We start from the raw sequence: 18,173 nt of genomic DNA, 5'->3' as shown, positions 1-18,173 counted from the left end.
AACAGGAGTAGAGTGCTCTAAACTAAGCCGGGTCGTGTTTTATTAAATGAAGGTCAAATTCTTACCAACGTCAGGTATTTTAGATTCTCAGTAGTGTATTTGTAACAACTGTTTAGAAAAACTTTGTGATATACAGGAGAATCATCTTTGCTTGACTTTTTGCCGATGATTCACCATATTTTTTGTATGCTCAATGTGCCATATTTATCCAAGCCAGAATGTATCCATTTTAAGCTCAATAGCATCTGTAGCGTAAGCTCTGCCTACCCTGGATTCAAGTGGAGAGGAGGATGGGAAGGTGAAGATAGATCATGCTTTTATGCAGTGAGGGAATCTGAACAAAAGCTTTAAGAAGAAGGGATTCGATGTCTTGAGAGCTTAGATCGTGGAAGTACCTAAAACTGTAATAATCATGCTTTTCTTGCAAATTTAAAGTGTCTATTGGGAGCTCAAAATGCGTACGGTTGTCTCAAGAATTGTTTATGCAAGCTGTTCAGTGCCCTGTCTGATGCTTTCCTTCTTTGTCCCCATAGAATAGTCAATAATTCAGGTGAGACTGATTCAATAATAACACTGACTACAACCAACTCTGAAAATAAAACAAAAATAAATTCCAGTCTGAATGGATGCATCTGTATAAAAAGAGATATCATATTAATAGCATTAAAAATTCTAGTTCTTAGCAAAATACCAGTCGTATTGGGAAAAAAAAAAAAAAAAAAAAAGAGAGAGAGAGAGAGATACATTCAAATACAACTTTTAGTCAAAAAAATTGACTCTCCTCTTCAACATTTTTCTACACAAATGTCACAAGTCAAAGCACATTGAACTAAAGACACCACAGAAGTACACAGAAAAAATCTTATCAGCAGTAGGAGGCTTTGGATCTTACCCTAAAGGTCAGACTCTGCCATCTTAATCAGTTTAAGTACATTCTAACTCTGAAAGTTGTTTCAGGGATTTCAATAGAACTGTCACAGAGTATTGCTCAGCCTGAATAAGGATGGCAAAAATACAGCCCTCAGAAGCCTAGCATGGATGAATGTTTTTGTACATTACAGAAACACTTACACTGTTGCTAGTTAAGGGGTACTAATATATTTACATGTGTTCTTTATAAAATATTCTTAATTCCTTAGAAGGTGAAAATCTCTCCAAAATAATAATTACTAATCACTGATAACTCATAACTAATGTACAAAATTGATTCTGACAAAAAGCAAGGCTTTTTGCATTTTTTTTAATAGAAATGGGAATTTGCCATCTTGACCTTTGAAGGGAATGCACTGCAATGCACTAGAAAGACATTTAGAATAATCTATGAACAACAATACAGCCTGTGAAGTTTAAGATTGCCCGGAAAGAATAAAAACACAAATTTTAAAAGCCAGAGTTAGCAAAGGGAGAATTTCATGACTTTCAACAAATGAACACAAAACCAAAACACAAATAAAAAGCTCCTGAAATGGACACTGAGCAAATCCAAAATACCCAGGACACAGCAGATCAGAGAAACATCCAGCCCCTCCAGCCTGGAGGTTGAGGGCCACCCTTTGCCGCAGCGTGGCTCTTAACTGGCAGCAACCCCCTTTTCTTATTTAGCCATAATTATATAGCAGTTAATCTCTAAAACTAAATAGCTTTTCAGGGTTAGCAGCCTGCCCTGTGGCCCTCCCCACTGCCCCACTTTGGCTATGGTGTTTTGGAAAGAAGGGGGGAGCCAGTGCTTGGCTCTCTGATGGGAGGGTAGCAGGAAAGTTGACTTGCAGATGTGGTAGGTATAATGCAAAGATATTCACCAATCACTTCAAGTAATCCAAGTTTAGAAGTGGTGTCCACAAACTCTAATGCATATGCACATTGCCAGGAGAAGCTTGGTAGTATGGTAATAAACTTGGTATACCATACGATTAAGAAGTTACACACGGTGATGGTTAGGTGTCTTTGTGTAACAGAACACAGAAGAGGTTCCAAATGTGAATTTGAATTAAGGAGTCTCCTCAGAGTAGCATAATCCTCATTATGACTGAAGGGAACTGATCCAAGTGGAGCACAGGCCAGAAGACTGGGCTTGCAAGAGAACCCAAAGTCTCCAGAAAAAATAAAAAAATAAAAAAGCCACTCCAGCTAGTGGTATAAAGATTTTGATTTTGTGAGTGTGCATGGCACTGCATAACAGTGACTCTGAGAGACAAATAACTGCCCCCCAAAAGCTCTAATGATGAGAAATCTGTAAAGTCTTGTATAAAAAACATCTTGCTTAGGAAAAAGGAATATAAAAAAAAGGAATATAGGTCTCACCCATGAAATTTCCAAGTCATTAATTTGTTATTCAATAAAGTCAGGTATAAGGATGTGTCCTGGTACAAAAAGGCATTGAGAAAGTGACACACAGCTTCCTTATGTCTAGACGTACCACATGGCCTTTGTCACCCAGCTCATTGTACAGCACTCATGATTTAATACATGCCTTTTTGACATGAAGGGCAAAAATGTCGCTGTGAGCATGCTTTTGAGAAAAGAAGCAAAATTGAGTAAGGAGGAGGAGGTCAGTTTGCAAACAGAAAACAAATCATCATTCTTGCCCTAAGTTTCAGCAACCCCAACTCTTCCAAGAGAAGATGAGAATGCCCCTGTTTATCAAACCAGAGATACAACCAGAAAAGTGCTGTTTCCAACAACGACCTGTAGCAGGTGCTGAAAAAAGTGTCAGTGTCAGCATTAAAACTAGAGTGAAGTTTTCTGATACACCATTCCAGCAGCAAGTAGTTTAAGAGGTTTCCTGAATCAAAGGTCACTCCTAGCCTCTCTGTGAACCTACCCTCCACTTCATCATCTCATCGCATTTTCAATTCATTCAAGCACTTGGCCTCCAAAGTGTTCTGGGACAACGAAGTCTGTGATTTAATGACACATTTAATTGGATTAGAAAGGTCGTACTTCAGTTGTTCCTCTTTTTAAATTATTGGATGTTCGCTACTTTGTGTATAATAGAGAGAAAATAACCACTTCTTATTCACTTTCTCTGTAACACTCATAATTATATAAGCCTTTATGATATCACACCTCAGTCATCTGTTTGCAAGCGGAAGAACCTTTGTTTATTAGCCCCACCTTACACAGAGCCATCCCATATTCCTCATCATCCTTCTCTGCTTTTTTCCAGTTCTACCAGGCTCCTTTTGAGTATTCACAACAAGCTCAAACAATGATTTCTACAAAGGAAGAGGACACTTCACATCTTGTTTTTGTTTTCTTTCCTGCTAAGTAATAAGATTTTATTTGCCTTTTTGACTGGCATTGAATATTGAAGATGTTTTACAGAGAACTTTCAACAGTAAATCACAAATTATTTTCTTATTATTGTTATTTTTGGAGTGGTAGTAGTTAATTTGGATCCTATTCTTGTAAATATACAGCTGTGGTTGGCTTTCCTCATATGCAGTATTTGCATTTACTGAGTCTCAGTATTTACCCATGCTGTCATCACCCAGTCATTCAACATTATGAGATTCTTCAATGTTTTTCATGGTAGTTAGGATTTCACAAGCTCACAGCATGGCTGAGGCAGGAAGGCACCTCTGGATACCCTCCAGTCCCACCCTCTGTTCAGAGCAAGGTCAGCTACAGCAGGTTGCTCAGGGCTGTGTCCCGTCAGGCTTCAAGCATCTCCAAGGCTGGAGACTCCACCACCTCTATGGGAGACCTGTGCCAGTGTTTGACCACCCTCGAGGCAAAAAAAAAAAAAAAAAAAAAGTGTTTTCATATGCTTAAATTGATTTTTCCGTGGTTCATTTTGTGTGCATTGCATCTTGTCCTGTCACTTAGCACTGCTGGGATGTGCATGGTTTCATCTTCTCTACTACCCCTGTCAGGTATTTATACACACATTTAAGGTTCCCCTGAGCCTTTCCCTCTCCAGACTGAACAGTCCCAGCTTTCTCAGCCTCTCCTGGTGTGTCAGATGTTCAAATCCCTTAATAATGAGTTGTCCAATTAGTTTGACTGTCCTAAACACATTTGCACAAAATGTATCATCTCACTGTTTAGCCTTTTTCTGTACTTTTTATAAATATACTGAACACACATCTACAGGATCAGGAGTCCCTTTGCTCCATCCCAAAGTTGAATCATTCCTAGATGTTGTTTATTTGGCTTCTAATCAGATACTAATCTACAGGAGATCTATCTCTTATCAACTTTAAAATCTTTTGGCATAAGCCTTGACAAAAGATTTTGAAAATCAAAATTAAATTAATTCAACAGCTGTTTGAATTACCATGATAAGAAAAACTGCAGTGACTCTTTCAAAGTTTATCATCACATATTTAATTTTGTGTCTATTATAATGCCTGTGATTTTTTTCATATTCACTGGACTATCCAAAATGTTCTTCCTAAAAATGCCTACCAAGCACATTTGCTCACCTTACGCTTCTACTACATTAAGGATGTGTTAAGATTCAATGCAAAAGATAGTAGTCCCGAAATGCTTTTATTCTATTGAGAAACTTTGTTTTTAATCACAGTGGCTTATTTCTTTTCTAATGGGTGGTATTTTATTTCTACACAGTTCATAATAATCACCATACTATTCATAAACACTGTATCTTTTTAGCTGCTTATTTTGCATACTTACTAGTTTTATGATAAAAAAACAAAACAACAACAAACTATATTTTACTAAGTGTTATAGGAAATCTAGAACTAATGAATCCCAGTTGTTTCTTTTACTCCCTCAGCATAGTTAATTTTTGAGGACTGATCAGAACTTGAAGTCTAATTTATTACAAAAATTCACATGCAGTAAGATATGACACGGTCTTCAAATTGGGCGTTTCGGCTTGGCTAATTTGCTTTAAGATTATTTTGAAATGTATGAACACAAACTGAAATAACCTGAAGTCAAGAATTTTAAAAACAAAGTTCCAATAAAATAAAATAAACCAAGATTAAGAGCCACGCAGCTCCAGCACTGAAGGTTAGTAGATAAAATACTAACGGACAGGAAAATACTAAGCGGCCACGAGAAGTATTTCAGTTTGCTCAGAGTGCTGGGACTGTTTGAAAACCCCTTGACTGGGAGTTACTAACTCTGCGTAGTTTTCTTTTATACAAACACCAGAACTGTCATATCTAGGCTCTCAGTCTGTTTTACAAATTGACCTTGGTTTTAATTGTTCCAAACTCTAACATAAAATATACTGCATAACTGCTGTTTGATAGTGTGGTGAGATGCTCCTTTCCTCAGGTATGGCATGTGACAACAGGACAAAAGAGTGCTCATGAAATTTGCTTCCAGCACCAACTTACACTGAGAAATCTGTGATTTATCACGTGGTAGTCCTTAAAGATATCAATGGACTGCTCACAAGCAATTCACAGCTGTGTTGACCCACTCAGTCGCTCAAGAACGGTCTAGACAACGTCCTCAGGGATATCAACAGACTGTTCAACCAACAGCAGACACACAGCAAACAGTGCAGCTGTTCATGGAGCAGCAGCCTTATAGAAACACACCTGAGACACTTGTATTAGCAGGTCAGTCAGACAACTGAAAGTCACGGCCCTGTAAAAGCAGCTCCCCAACTCGAGCTCAGGGTAGCTCCTGATGGCTGGCCTGGGGTGCTGCCTGGTGAAGGAGACATCCAGCGTTGTGACAGAGAACATGCAAGGTCGACAGCTTCCCTGACTGTTGCTTATCAGCCGTAAGACTAATCGTTTATAGTATTGGTATATTATATATGTATGTACATATATATATATATACATGTATAATAGCTGAAATATATGGTATATTTCAGCTTTGGTGAGGCTGCACCTCGAGTACTGTGTTCAGCTTTGGGCCCGTCACTACAAGAAGGACATCGAGGCCCTGGAGCGTGTCCAGAGCAGGGCTACGAAGCTGGTGAAGGGCCTGGAACACAAGGAGGAGCGGCTGAGGGAGCTGGAGTTGTTTAGTCTGGAGAAGAGGAGGCTCAGGGGAGACCTTAGTGTTCTCTACAACTACCTGAAAGGAAGGTGTGGGGAGTTAGGGGTCGGCCTCTTCTCACAGATAACTAGCGATAGGACTAGAGGGAATGGCCTCAAGTTGCCCCAGGGGAGGTTCAGGTTGGAAATGAGGAGACATTTCTTCTCAGAAAGAGCAGTCAGGCATTGGGACGGGTTGCCCAGGGAGGTGGTGGCATCACCATTCCTGGGGTTGTTTAAGGAAAGGTTGGACGTGGTGCTTGGGGACGTGGTTTAGTGGGTGATATTGGTGGTAGGGGGATGGTTGGACCAGATGATCTTAGAGGTCTTTTCCAACCTTAATGATTCTATTGTGCCTTGTGTTCATGGCAAGTGGCTTTTCCTTTTCCCTCGCTTATGCTTACTTAATTAAGCCGCCCAGGCTTAATTGCACAGGTAATCAGTGTATGTAGTTATAATAATATCCAACAAATTTGGTCAATCCTCTGTTGCCGTTTTATCATCTGATATCCAGAGAATACCTTTGGCCCATGATAGGTATTTTCAAGATATTCTGCAAATATTAATCAACCAGGTTTCCCAAGACATATACTTAGGATTTCTGAACTCTCAGCTGCAGTCAGTCCTCTGGGCTATGCATGGGACATATAAGATACTGGAGTGGTATTAAAATTAAAAATACTCAAGCATCTCATACATCTGTCTACAGTAAGAAAAGACTATTAAAGTATCCCATATAAAATTTCAGTAATTGAAATTAAATCAAACTGTCTTTGATAATGAATAATTTTACCATCTTGATAGGGTTTAATTATCCTTATAAAGTTACTTTGTAGTATTATATCATATGAGAATTGTCTGATATGTAGTGCAGAGAGTCCAGCCTGAAAACTGGAAACTAATGTGAATGAAAGAGATGACAGAAATATCTCCTTCTTGGTCTCTTGTAGGACTTACAAAGGTCACAAAGAAGCGCTGAGTCTGGCTATGAAGTACATTTATTTACGCCAAAATTTCATTGCTCAGATAAATCACTTGAATATATACATATATTTATATATATAATGAGACTGTTTCCTTCAGAATGTGAGATTGTCTTAGAAAATTGTGACACTGATATACTCAGACACTGAAGACTGATTACACTGCCCTGAACCTGGTGTTTTATAACAAGCAGCACATGTATAACATTGCCAAGATGGAAATCTTTTGATTTTCATTCACCATTTACAGACAAAAATATCAAGCTTCTATACTAGACATTGCCACACCTTTTTTCCCCCCAGTTTTCCTTCATTAATTTTCAGGGGTGGGAGGGAACAAACTGAAACTCTCCTTTTTAAAGTCAGTATTTTTAACATGCATTCACCCCAGTGATGAAGGATGGAAGGGATACAAAGAATTTATGCTTCTAATCTATCTAAATTCAGACTCACAAAACTGTGGCCATCACTGTGAATCAGAACTGAACCAGGATGGTGGTCATAACAATAAATGGGACACCTTGATTTTTGATGTCCTTAATGTTAAGAGCATATGTATTTGGAATCCCATACAAAACACCATCTTTAGTATCAGCTCCTGACAAATAGACAACAAAAATGACTTGTCATTTGCCTCATCTGAAGAAGAAAATGCAAGCTTATTTATTAAGTAACAAATTGGGTAACAGGGAGCACTAACTCCTGGCACGGTTGACTCCAAAAGCCCACCAGTGGCAGTAGCTTGCTTTGCCAGGGGTCCCAGATTTCTCCTGCAGTAAAAGCCCTGCTCACTGTGAGCAATGCTTTCACAGTGTTGCAAAAAGCAGCAATGAAGTCTAACAAACTAACCTGTAGAAAATTCCTTTCATCATTTCAGCACTCACGCTGACCTTTTTCCCATCAAGAGACTGAGGGCTGGGCTAGTAGCATCTGCAGAGAGAGACCATTGGAGGGAGAAAGGAGTCTTGTGCAGCCGTGCTGGGACTGGAAAGTAAGAAGCTGTAAAAGCACAGTGTAACTGCTTGCTGAAAATGCTTTAAGGGAAACCATTGCCTTTTTACACGGTGACTATTCATATTCCGCAAGGTAGAATACTTTCCACTTATTTGTTTCGCTTGTTCCACTGGTAGATGGGATTTAAAAGCAAGTTATTTCAAACATTGACTCCTCTAAAACATGAAATGGAGTCAAAATCACATCCATCACAAGTGGTGAATCATCTTCACATAAGATTTTTGGGTTTGACTCATTTGCCCGCTGCAGGTATATCATTCTTTATTGCTAAACATTCCCATTACTTAGTCCCTGCAATAGGAGAAAAGCCTTCAGTGAATGGGCAAAATTGACCATGAGCTAAATGTGAGCCTGATCCTCCTTCAGAGCCCAAATTCACCTAACATCCACACTTTTTTCACATATGTTCATGCTTACATACAAACATACAGTGAAAACTCCTACAATAGAAAACTTGAGCACACTTGCTGTCTTACTTGAGGTTTAAAGCTTTGCTTGTGTGGCCTGAAGCTGAACGTGCTAATGTAACAAGAGGTATTTTAAGCATACTCTGGACACTTGGGGCCTACAGTTAGCAACAAGGATGGAAGGTCATTGCATTTAATGTGCTTTTGAGACTGTTTTAACCTTGCAGCTGGAACAAACCCTGCGACTATCCATTCTACTGACAGGGCTTCCTTGCTCTGAAGAATTTCACAGGCAAAGGAGATGTCTCTGACTCACCAGACTCAGTGTTTAGGTCAGAGTTTGGCTGAAAGAATTAAATCAGTTGAAATTCTTACTCATCAAATGCTTCCTATAATTAATTTCATTAATTTACATTTCTAGAGATTCATAATGCAAATATTAAGGTTGGTACAAATTAAGAGCGAATGGAAATGTGTGCGTCTGCAAGCACCAGAAGAAACATCAGAGCAAAGAGTTAAAAGAACGTCCTTTTTTGATAATAAAGGACACGTTTCAAGGACACTGCTCCTGTGTCGTGTATGTCTAGACTTGCCAGCAGATGACCATGCATTCTGATGCCAGGAAGACAGCAACAATGTTGTGGCATATCACCTATACCATTACTTTTCCTGCTAGCCCAGATATAGTCTGTATACCCCAAACAAAGAAAGACAGACTAAGAGCTGATGAATCCTGAAGGGCATAAAGGATCTGTCTGTAAACTACCTTGTCATTTCCGATCAAGGACCACAAAGCCAGGATGAACGCTCGGCAGCTGACATGCCTAGTCCCACACTGCAGACAAGTGATGCTCACCAGACCACTTGCGCACACACATGTTGGGGCTTGTAAGAGTATGGGTGTGAGTAAATGAAATCTATACTAAGGTGATTATGAGTGGGCAAAATCAGTTTATTTAAAAATTCTGTAAATAAATATACCCTTCATTTTCCCTAAGATCTCACTTTGAATTGTGAAACCTACTAAACATTAAACATTAAATGATGTAAAGTAAGTCTTCAAAGAAGTAGCAATGTTCTACACTTCCATGACACTATGCAAAGAAAAGAAAATTGGCCTTTTTCTTTTCCAACTGCGTCCATTTCTCCAGTCCACCTTTAACATGAAAAGATACTTCTTTAGTGAAATATTAATGCTGACATTAGCTACATCTATCATCTAGCTACGTATAGCAGCATCTGTTTGTATTTTGCAGTTGCTTGGTTTTGACACATCTATTAAAACATGTATGAGTAAGTGGTATTCTACATTACACCTGTACGTTTCCAGGGCAAGTCCATTAGTGTTACTAACTCCACAGCACTGAGAATAATACATGGCTACTATGTGCTTGTTTGTTTGTTGTTTGTTTGTTTTTTTTTTCAAAAGATGTGTATACAAAACCTTAGAGAGATCCTGTTCTGTATAAAAGCTAAATAAAATGTCATCACTAGCTCGCTACTGTGTTACGAAATACTGACCTTCAGTGACCTTATGGTGTAAAAGTTAAAGAAGAAATGTAGAAATCTAGTTAAGGAAAGAATAAGGGAGCAAAATACAGTGTGTCAAGAATATCATTATTCATGGCTACATACTGATTTAGTAGACATTTATTTATTTCATTTATTTATTTATATATATGTTCTGTAAATTATTATATAAATATTTAGTAGATATAGTTAGTAGGAACACAGAAAGCTTCAGAAAATAGGAACAAAATCTCACTAAATCTGTAGCAGAGAGAAGAAATTCTGTGCTCAGGACGTTTTTGGAGTTCCAACAGGGTTTAACCCATACTAACTTTAGATATCTAAATGACTTCTCAATCTAACATAGCCACCTTATAAACTCCTTATAATCAATGGAGAGAAACAGGAACCTCCAGGAGGTGAGTTGCCCATCCCATCTCAGGCTGACACGAACGAACCTCTCAAGCTACTTCTTTCCCTACCTGGAGTACAAGGATCACCTACAGTGACAAGCTGAGAAGTATATGTGAAATTTTTACATGTTTGAAGTTACAGAGGTTTCCTCTTCTCTGTCATACAAAGGAACACGAATATCCCCCACTACACACTGGAATATTCCTTCCAGGCTTTCATTAGTTTTCCTCTTAATTAAAATGTGTACCCTAAAGTTCAAGTTCATCCTCAGTTAAGGAAATCAGTCACAAGATATCTTTGTAATACCCGTATTTTAAAGTCTTTTTCATGACATAATTGCTGACTTTTAACATAAGATAGCTTAAGTCTTCCAAGTTTTTCACCAAAAAAATAAATAAAAATAAAAAAATCAACTTCTCTTTAAAGTTTTGCAAAGCAAAACACAAACCAAACCTTTATTTGTGCTAAAAGCTAGAAAAAAAACCTTGCTCCTTCCCTCGCCAGCTTTTCCCTTCCAAATTTACAATTATACTGGAAAGAAAATCTTCCTTAAAAGAAAAAATATATATTTTCTGAAACACAAATAAATATATTAATATTAAGAAAATAACAACTGTACCTATTATAACGTGCATGCCAAGTCTTGCCAAATGCTTCACAGTTTGGTAACCAATTCCTTTAGTACCTCCAGTCACTATAGCAACCTTTCCATTTTGTGTAGGGAAAGCTATAGGAAGAAAAAGAAATAATGCAAGGTTAGTTCACAGTAGTAACATGATTAAGAATTTCAGATGCATTTGAAAGAGGCACACACTTAACAGACCACTCTATCCAGGCCAGTAAACAACGTCAAAAGCGAGCTCTGTGTGGAAATAGAAGGTACAGAATATTTGGCGTCATCTACTGCACTATAATCTTCTAGTACTAGCAGCTCACGAAAGACTGAGGTTGATGACACAAAAGATAAACGTCCAGTTCAGACCCAAAAGTTACTCATTTCTATTTGCATGCGTTTTTTTTATCCTGTAATAATCCACCCTTCAAAATTTTTACCTTAACTTTGTTATGGAGCAGCACGACAGCTGTTACAAGTCAGCTTGGGGATTGTTTATTTCCCGCACACTGGGAAAAAATTCAATTGGCAGCATAAAATCCTGCAAGCTTCCTGAATGACAAAGGACTGAGCCCTATGTTGACTTCACCAGGAGCACGGGGGACACAGTAAGGAGTTCGGCCAAAGAAGACATGTCCAAGCAAGGGTAGAAGCCAGTCTACCTAATTTAATTGCATAATTGAGTACTCTACTTGTTGAAAATTGCAGGCTCCTAGCCCCCAAAGAAATGAGGAGCCAATTTTTGCATTAAAAAACAAATCGGCTTTTCCCATCCACCACAGGCCTTCACCACCGAAGCCAACATTTCTGCTGCCCGTGGATGGCTGCACAAAGGCTGCACCTCCACAAGCACTTTTGAACCCAGGATAAGACGTGGCCAACTGGGTAGGGCACATGCTCCAAATTCATGAGATGAAGATTAACCCCTCTGCCAAGGGTGGGCGAAGCCTATGACCCCTGCCTCCCACTGAGCCTCCCAATGAGCCAAAAGGCAGTGAAACTCCACACCCCGTACAGATGCTGAAAATGAGTTGCTTTTGCCTTCATTGTGGAGGGGCTGATGCAAAAACCTCACTCAGAGAGGTCCTTGTGGGGATGCCTGGGAAGGAGAGCCCTAGAACCATCTAGCTTGGAAAACACCTTCAGGATGGTGGAGCCCAACCATCAACCTGCCCTGCTGGGTCCTGTCACTACACCATGTTCCTCAGTGCCACAAAGGCAAGTGGATGCATGGGTGCGGATTGCACAACTCAGCCTGGTAGGAAACATTCATGCTCTACCGCGAGCGCTCCAGCCAAATGAGAGCAAAGGTTGTCACGCAGGTGGTTTAATTTAACTGTTTGGGGTTGGCATAAATTAGGTCAAATATCAAATATGATTTTTGATGAGTTGGCAAATCTTTCATGTGAATCCCGTGTGGTCTTTAGGCTACCAAGGTGAGTCTCTGTTTGCTTTTTAAAACAAGCTGCTAGATATACAAATATCTAGCACAGGGGAAACGGCGCTGAATGTTTCCTTTTGCCACAGTGCAGTGTCTGTAGGCAATGTTATAGATAACAAATGTTAAAACGATGCTGACTTTCATCTATCAAAGGACTTTCTATTTTGATTTCTAGGTTTTCAGGGGATTGCTTTGTTGTATAACACAAGCTCATATTTCATATAGTTATGAAACACAGAACTAATGTTGATACAATGTCCTTTCTTCATAGCAACTCCCGGATTTCACTTTTTCTTAAATACACAGTTATTTCCAGTACAATTCAACATGAATTTCTGTTCTATTCAGGTAACTACTTGATTCTTCCCATCCATGTAGAGTGGGAATTATTTGCAATTATTTGAAAGTTAATTCCTCTTACAGTGATATTCTTGCATTTATGTATCCTAATAAATATAATTTGTGCTAAAAAAAACCTTGGCCAAGAGCTTTCAAAGGTTTCCAACTAGTTACATAAGCAGCCCTGCAATTTCCACCAAAAATATTTATCACAATAAACTCTACATAAAATGCCTACACTTTTTTTCAATAGCTAGGCTTAGAACTTAAAGCTAGACCTGCTATTAAATAATTGTTAAATTTTCCACTCTGTGTAGTCTTTTTCAATTATATTGATCTTAGCTTTTTTTAGATAATGTTTTCCTAGTCTGTCTTCAGTCAGTGAAGTGTTCAAAAAAAAAAAAAAAAGTTATTGCATTTTTTGAAAATGCAGACAGAAAATAAATAAAGAGGAAGAATTTTTTTTTTTTCACTGTAATCCAAGTTTTTGTCACCTCTGCATAAAAGGCTTCGTGCATGACTGGATACATTTGAAATTTGGCAAGGATGTAACTTCCAGTATTTTCAGCCATTGAGTGAAAATCAGTGCCTGAATAATCTGAGTCCCCTAAAAGGGAGAGGAATACGTGTGTACTGTTCAACTTGATTGCCCTTTTAGACAATGAGAAAACATGAACACATTCCCTTGTACTGGTGGAGAGCTGAAAGGGGACAGGTCTCTTACCCAGCAACAGGGCAACAGGCAGCAGGTAACCCTGAAACCAATGGCAAGGACAGAAACTACAAGGAAAAGAGCAAGAATGGCTCCAGAACTGATGGGATTTTGAGGAGGAAAACAGCATGCATTGGAGCAAAGAGGCACATCTTAACGCATTGTAGCAGAGATTCAAATTCTGGGTTCTCCCCAAGAAGTTTCTTCCCCAAAAAGTAACTCTAGCACTTCAATGAGAAGTGAAATATGACCTTCCCACACCAATACTAATGTTTCTTATATCCTGGTTCAGGTCTGTTAGTTCAGAAAGTTTAAGTCACTTTACAAGCACCTCTCACAAAGCAAACACTCCTTAGTCCAACTGAGTCCACACCAAAAGACCCATTCTGCGGCGCTCCCTGAAGGGCTGAATAGGCTTACGTTCAGACAAGGAGCATTAGCATTGCTTTCATGTTAGAGCAGGAAAGGCCACTGTGGACATGACAGCAACATGTACAAATTCTCCATGTGTGTATGTACTTATAAAGAGAATGCCAACTAAAAGGCAAAAAATGTGAGCTAAATAAGTCCACTAACTATTCTCTTAAATTTTAATCAATCGAATCATAAACTGTAGTGAAAATTGACCTATGATAGCTGGTAAAGCAAGCTACGCAACCATAACGTTTGCTTCCTTCCCCATAACTCCATTCCTGCTTATCACTTAATACTGCTTCACCTGTGTATTTGGGTATAGAATCCAAAGCAAAAAGGACAATGAAGTCATTTCCATTTTTGTTTGTTTCACTATAACTGAATAAAAGAAACACTTCAGCAACAAGAAAAGGTATTTCCTCAAAGAAATTGCTTTTGTTTAGGCATGAGTACCTTGTCCTCCTCTTCCAGCTCCCCATGCTTCCTCTTGCTTCTTCCCCTTTCACCACCTCGTCAACCTGAGATTTGTATTTTACACATTGCATACACATGCTATCACCCATTTTCAGTTACTGCACCACTATATCTACCTAGTGAATAAGAAGGTTTATTTCAGAGCAAAATCGATTCATTTAGAACAAAATGAGAGAAAGAAAAGGAGAAAAAGAAGTCAGGAATAGGGAAGAGGCAGTAACATGAAGGAAAAGGGGAAGTCAGAAAAGCAAAGTGACAGCAGGTATTGCTATGACAAAGTGGGTTTTAGCAGAGGACGGTGAAAGACAATGCTTGCTCCTATCCTGTCCATGAGGGCTACAAAGAAAATGGCAATGGTTGGTCCCAATGGCCACTCAAATCAGGTAACCAGCTTGCAAAGCAGATCAAAACAGATGGACAGCCTTTACTGCACAAATGTATTCAGTGAGATCCTATATCACAGAGCACCTGGGGAAGGAGAAATGAGGGCTACAGACATAAATGTAAATGGCCAGTATCTGTTTTATTTACAGTAGGTACAATATACAACTTCCAGAGAGCATGGTTTTGAATAGGCAGAACTCTATAGTGTCTCAGTATATCAGTTGACTTAATCCAAAATGGAAAACACATTGAAAACTGAAACACATCTTCCGGAAAAACAAACAGAAACAAACAAACAAACAAAACCCACCAACACCACCAACAAAAGAAAACCACAACCCTCCTCAATTCTTAAGTTCAATTTTTTTATTAATCTTAAAGTTATTAATCTGTGAAAAAGGTGTACTGTTTCCAGCAAGACAGATACCTTAATGTATAAAAAACCTCTTTGAAGAGGATTTGCTGATTTGCTGCTCGTTTTTACAACACAGGGAGTCAAGGCCAAATCCAGGCTGTGCAAGTAAGTCAACCACAGCTACGATAAAAGCCCATCTCCCATCGGTGTGCTCTTTCCACTGGAACTTGATCGTCACATATGAGTTTGTGAAACAACTTTTCATTGTGAAAACCCCTTTTCCACAACAAAACGTAACAGAAAACTTCCAAGACAGCCCTGGGCACAGCCTGTTTTCCCAGCAGACGCTGCTTCATGTTGCATGCCAGATTGGCCAGAGGTTGTTAAGACCCTGAGGGCAGGAGGCAGTCTGGACCCCCTGGCTTTGCACTGCAGGGAGATGCTCTCTGGCAGTTCTTGCACCTCATTTAAAACATCCCAGGTCTCCCTCTGCCTCTCCTCCTGGTAAGCAGGTAGATACTGATCTCAATTATAGGGGTGCAGCTCCACTGATTTCACCGTGGGACATGAGAACTGCACAGCCCTAGTGCTAATGAGAAACCTTGACCAAGCACTGGCTGTTCATTTCCCTTTGTGTTCGAAGAAACTAGCCTGCGGTCTTTGAGTTCTTATTTATCAAGCCAAATTCTGACAGAGGCTTCTCCCAGGCTGATGGTTCTGTCTACACCTCAAAGTATTCAGAAGAAATAAGGTTATCTACTTTGCAAGTGGATTAAGCTAAAGCAGAAAAAAAAAAAAAATTATTCTGTAATAAATATGATACTATCTAAAAATAATAATTGTCCTTTTTAAATATACTTTTCCTTCATCTGAAATAACTTCCATGTACAGACTTGTCCTCACACACAGATGATATTATGATGAATTCAAGGCAATTCTGTAAATTTCAAAAATACTAACTTTTGAGAGGCTCTTAAAGAGGGTTTGAGGGTTTTCAGGATGTCTCTGCAACTGCTATGACCACAGAGAAAGAAAGCAGAGTGCAGACCTGTACCAGTGACCAGTTCCTGCCAGCAAAGTCTCAACTCCAGGGTAGGGATAGGGTTTAGTTGTCAAATGGGATGGGGGTTGAAGTAGTCAAACTAAAACAGAGTCATTAAGCTAACTGTCTTCTTTGCAGAAATGTGCTACATAAACACAGGCAATGCACATCCCAGAAAAAGAGCTCTCCTCAAAAGTTGATTGCTTTGGTATTCTTTATAACACAGCCTGTTTGAGGAAAAAAAAAATGTATTAAAAGTTTATTACAACGTACAAAGCAAATTGCATCAAATGTTTGTTTTTAAATCCTGTCTCCTAACCTATTAATCCAGCATCTGCTTTTGTGTAACATTGTGAGTCATGTGGACATTAACATGTAGTATCTTTATATTAACCTCCTCATTAAAAGCTCTTTTTAAGACATCAAAAGCCAAAGGCAGAATTTAGATTGTCTAAATAGGTCTCCAGTCCTTATCAGGCAAGAAAGACGAGCACTGCTGGAGGCATCTGACGAGCTGGTCAGAGGGGCTACCTGAGAGGCACCAAGCGAGGCGCAGGCACCAAGCCTGCTCCTCCTGAACCGCACACTTGGCACAGGGACCTCGGTCGCATTTATGCTGAGGAGACCCTGCAGACAAATCCTAACAGTTAGTTTTTTCCTTCCTCCTATAACTGAATAATTTACATGCAAATACTATCCCTGAAGGTAACTGGCAGAACCACAGATGAAAAAAAAAAAAAAAGGCAAAAGAAAAGAAGCCACAATGAATATTTAGTTTGATGACAGAGTTACAAGTACCACATTTGGAGCTGTTCCTATATAGCAGCACTGAGTGAGACAAGGAGGCCAAACTGTAGTTGTCAGTCCTCATCTAACGCCACAGGACATGGCACAGTCAAGTTTTTCCAGTTGGCTAAAAAATTCATATAATTCAATTTACCACTGAACTACTGAGGAGGTTTTCCTATACCAAAATATTCCAACTCTTTTCCCCCGATTTACACCGTGGCAGTGCTGAGATTATAGCCACTAATGTCTTTTTCAAAGCAGATATAAAAAAAAAATAAATCGTTTTATCCATACAGCTTTCAGTAACAGGCATTTGTTGGAGCCTTATAGGAACACCTCCATAAACTTCTGTCTTGGCAGAAATCGAGTACACAGGGTCCAGGCTCAAAAAGTCATGCCAGAACTTAGAAAAGGTACATAACCTAACAGAAGACAATTCTCGGTACTCAAGTCCTGAAGAATAAACCAGCCAATATATATTTATTTATTTATTTTTGGTATAGCACAAGCTCTCACCAGCAGGAAAGCTCTGAGTCCTAAGCCTGTGCAGATGATCTTTCAAATGCAAATGGGCCTCCTGAATTTGCACACCAAAATCTTTTCTGCCTCTGCTGCTTCCTATCACTTTCCTAAGGAACATCAGCATGCTATCAAGATTGAAGGCTTTTAAGGCTGGAAATCAGGTAGGTGGCAACCAGCCTGACTAGTCCTTCCGTAAAGTGGCATCCTGCTGGTTTCGGCAGTTCCCAGTCATCTGGCTTTCCGCTCATGAAGAACTGTCACGCGCACATGCAGATCCACTTGCACATGACCATCATTTGGACATGTTGTATAAGGGTGACCAGTTTGCTCAGGAGGAGCATCCGTTTCCGTGCACAACTGAAAATTTGCACCTCCAAGTCTTTGTCTTGCTTTGCTTTCACAGGAGAAGTGAAAGTCAGGAGTCACGAAGAAACTGAGGTACTGGAGACAGGCTGGTACTGCCTTTACTGATGGGAAGGGAAAGGTGTTGAAGAACCAGAACAGCCGGAGAAACCAAATCATGGAAATGTGTCCCTTGCCCTACAGAGGCATCGTATCTCAAGGTGCTATTAATGGAACAACAGCAGCCAGATGGCTGTAAGAACTTCAGTACACAGGGGAAGACCTAATTTCAGAAGCCTCCCACACAACGACCAATAGGGAATACAGGCTGTGAACAAGCACTCAACAAAACCACAGCAAAAACCCTGGGTCCGTAAGACAAGGTTTCTTGTTTAACCATTGCACAAGGTGCACAGGGATTGCAAGGCGCTGAGCGCCAACGAACCTGGC

The 18,173-nt window shown here is 39.5% G+C and overlaps 1 protein-coding gene and 1 long non-coding RNA gene across 2 annotated transcripts in view; both read right to left on the bottom strand.

Annotated features, from left to right (window-relative positions):
• Nucleotides 1–18,173, bottom strand: part of ZBED1 (zinc finger BED-type containing 1) — a 211,829-nt gene that overhangs the window by 121,129 nt on the left and 72,527 nt on the right. Inside the window, exon 2 of the mRNA XM_083802838.1 lies at nucleotides 10,916–11,023. Coding sequence (XP_083658964.1) covers nucleotides 10,916–11,023 — 108 coding nt within the window. The remainder of the gene's footprint in view (nucleotides 1–10,915; nucleotides 11,024–18,173) is intronic.
• LOC310883110 lies at nucleotides 713–10,904 on the bottom strand. The gene is made up of 2 exons (XR_014573330.1): nucleotides 7,802–10,904; nucleotides 713–3,727 (listed from the first exon to the last, which is right to left on the bottom strand). It is a non-coding gene; the product is annotated as an uncharacterized lncRNA (long non-coding RNA).

Source organism: Anser anser, assembly GCF_964211835.1.
Source record: "Anser anser genome assembly, chromosome: 1".
NCBI lineage: Eukaryota > Metazoa > Chordata > Aves > Anseriformes > Anatidae > Anser > Anser anser.
Note: the sequence above shows the minus strand (reverse complement) of the source record. Positions and strands in the feature narration are given on the sequence as shown.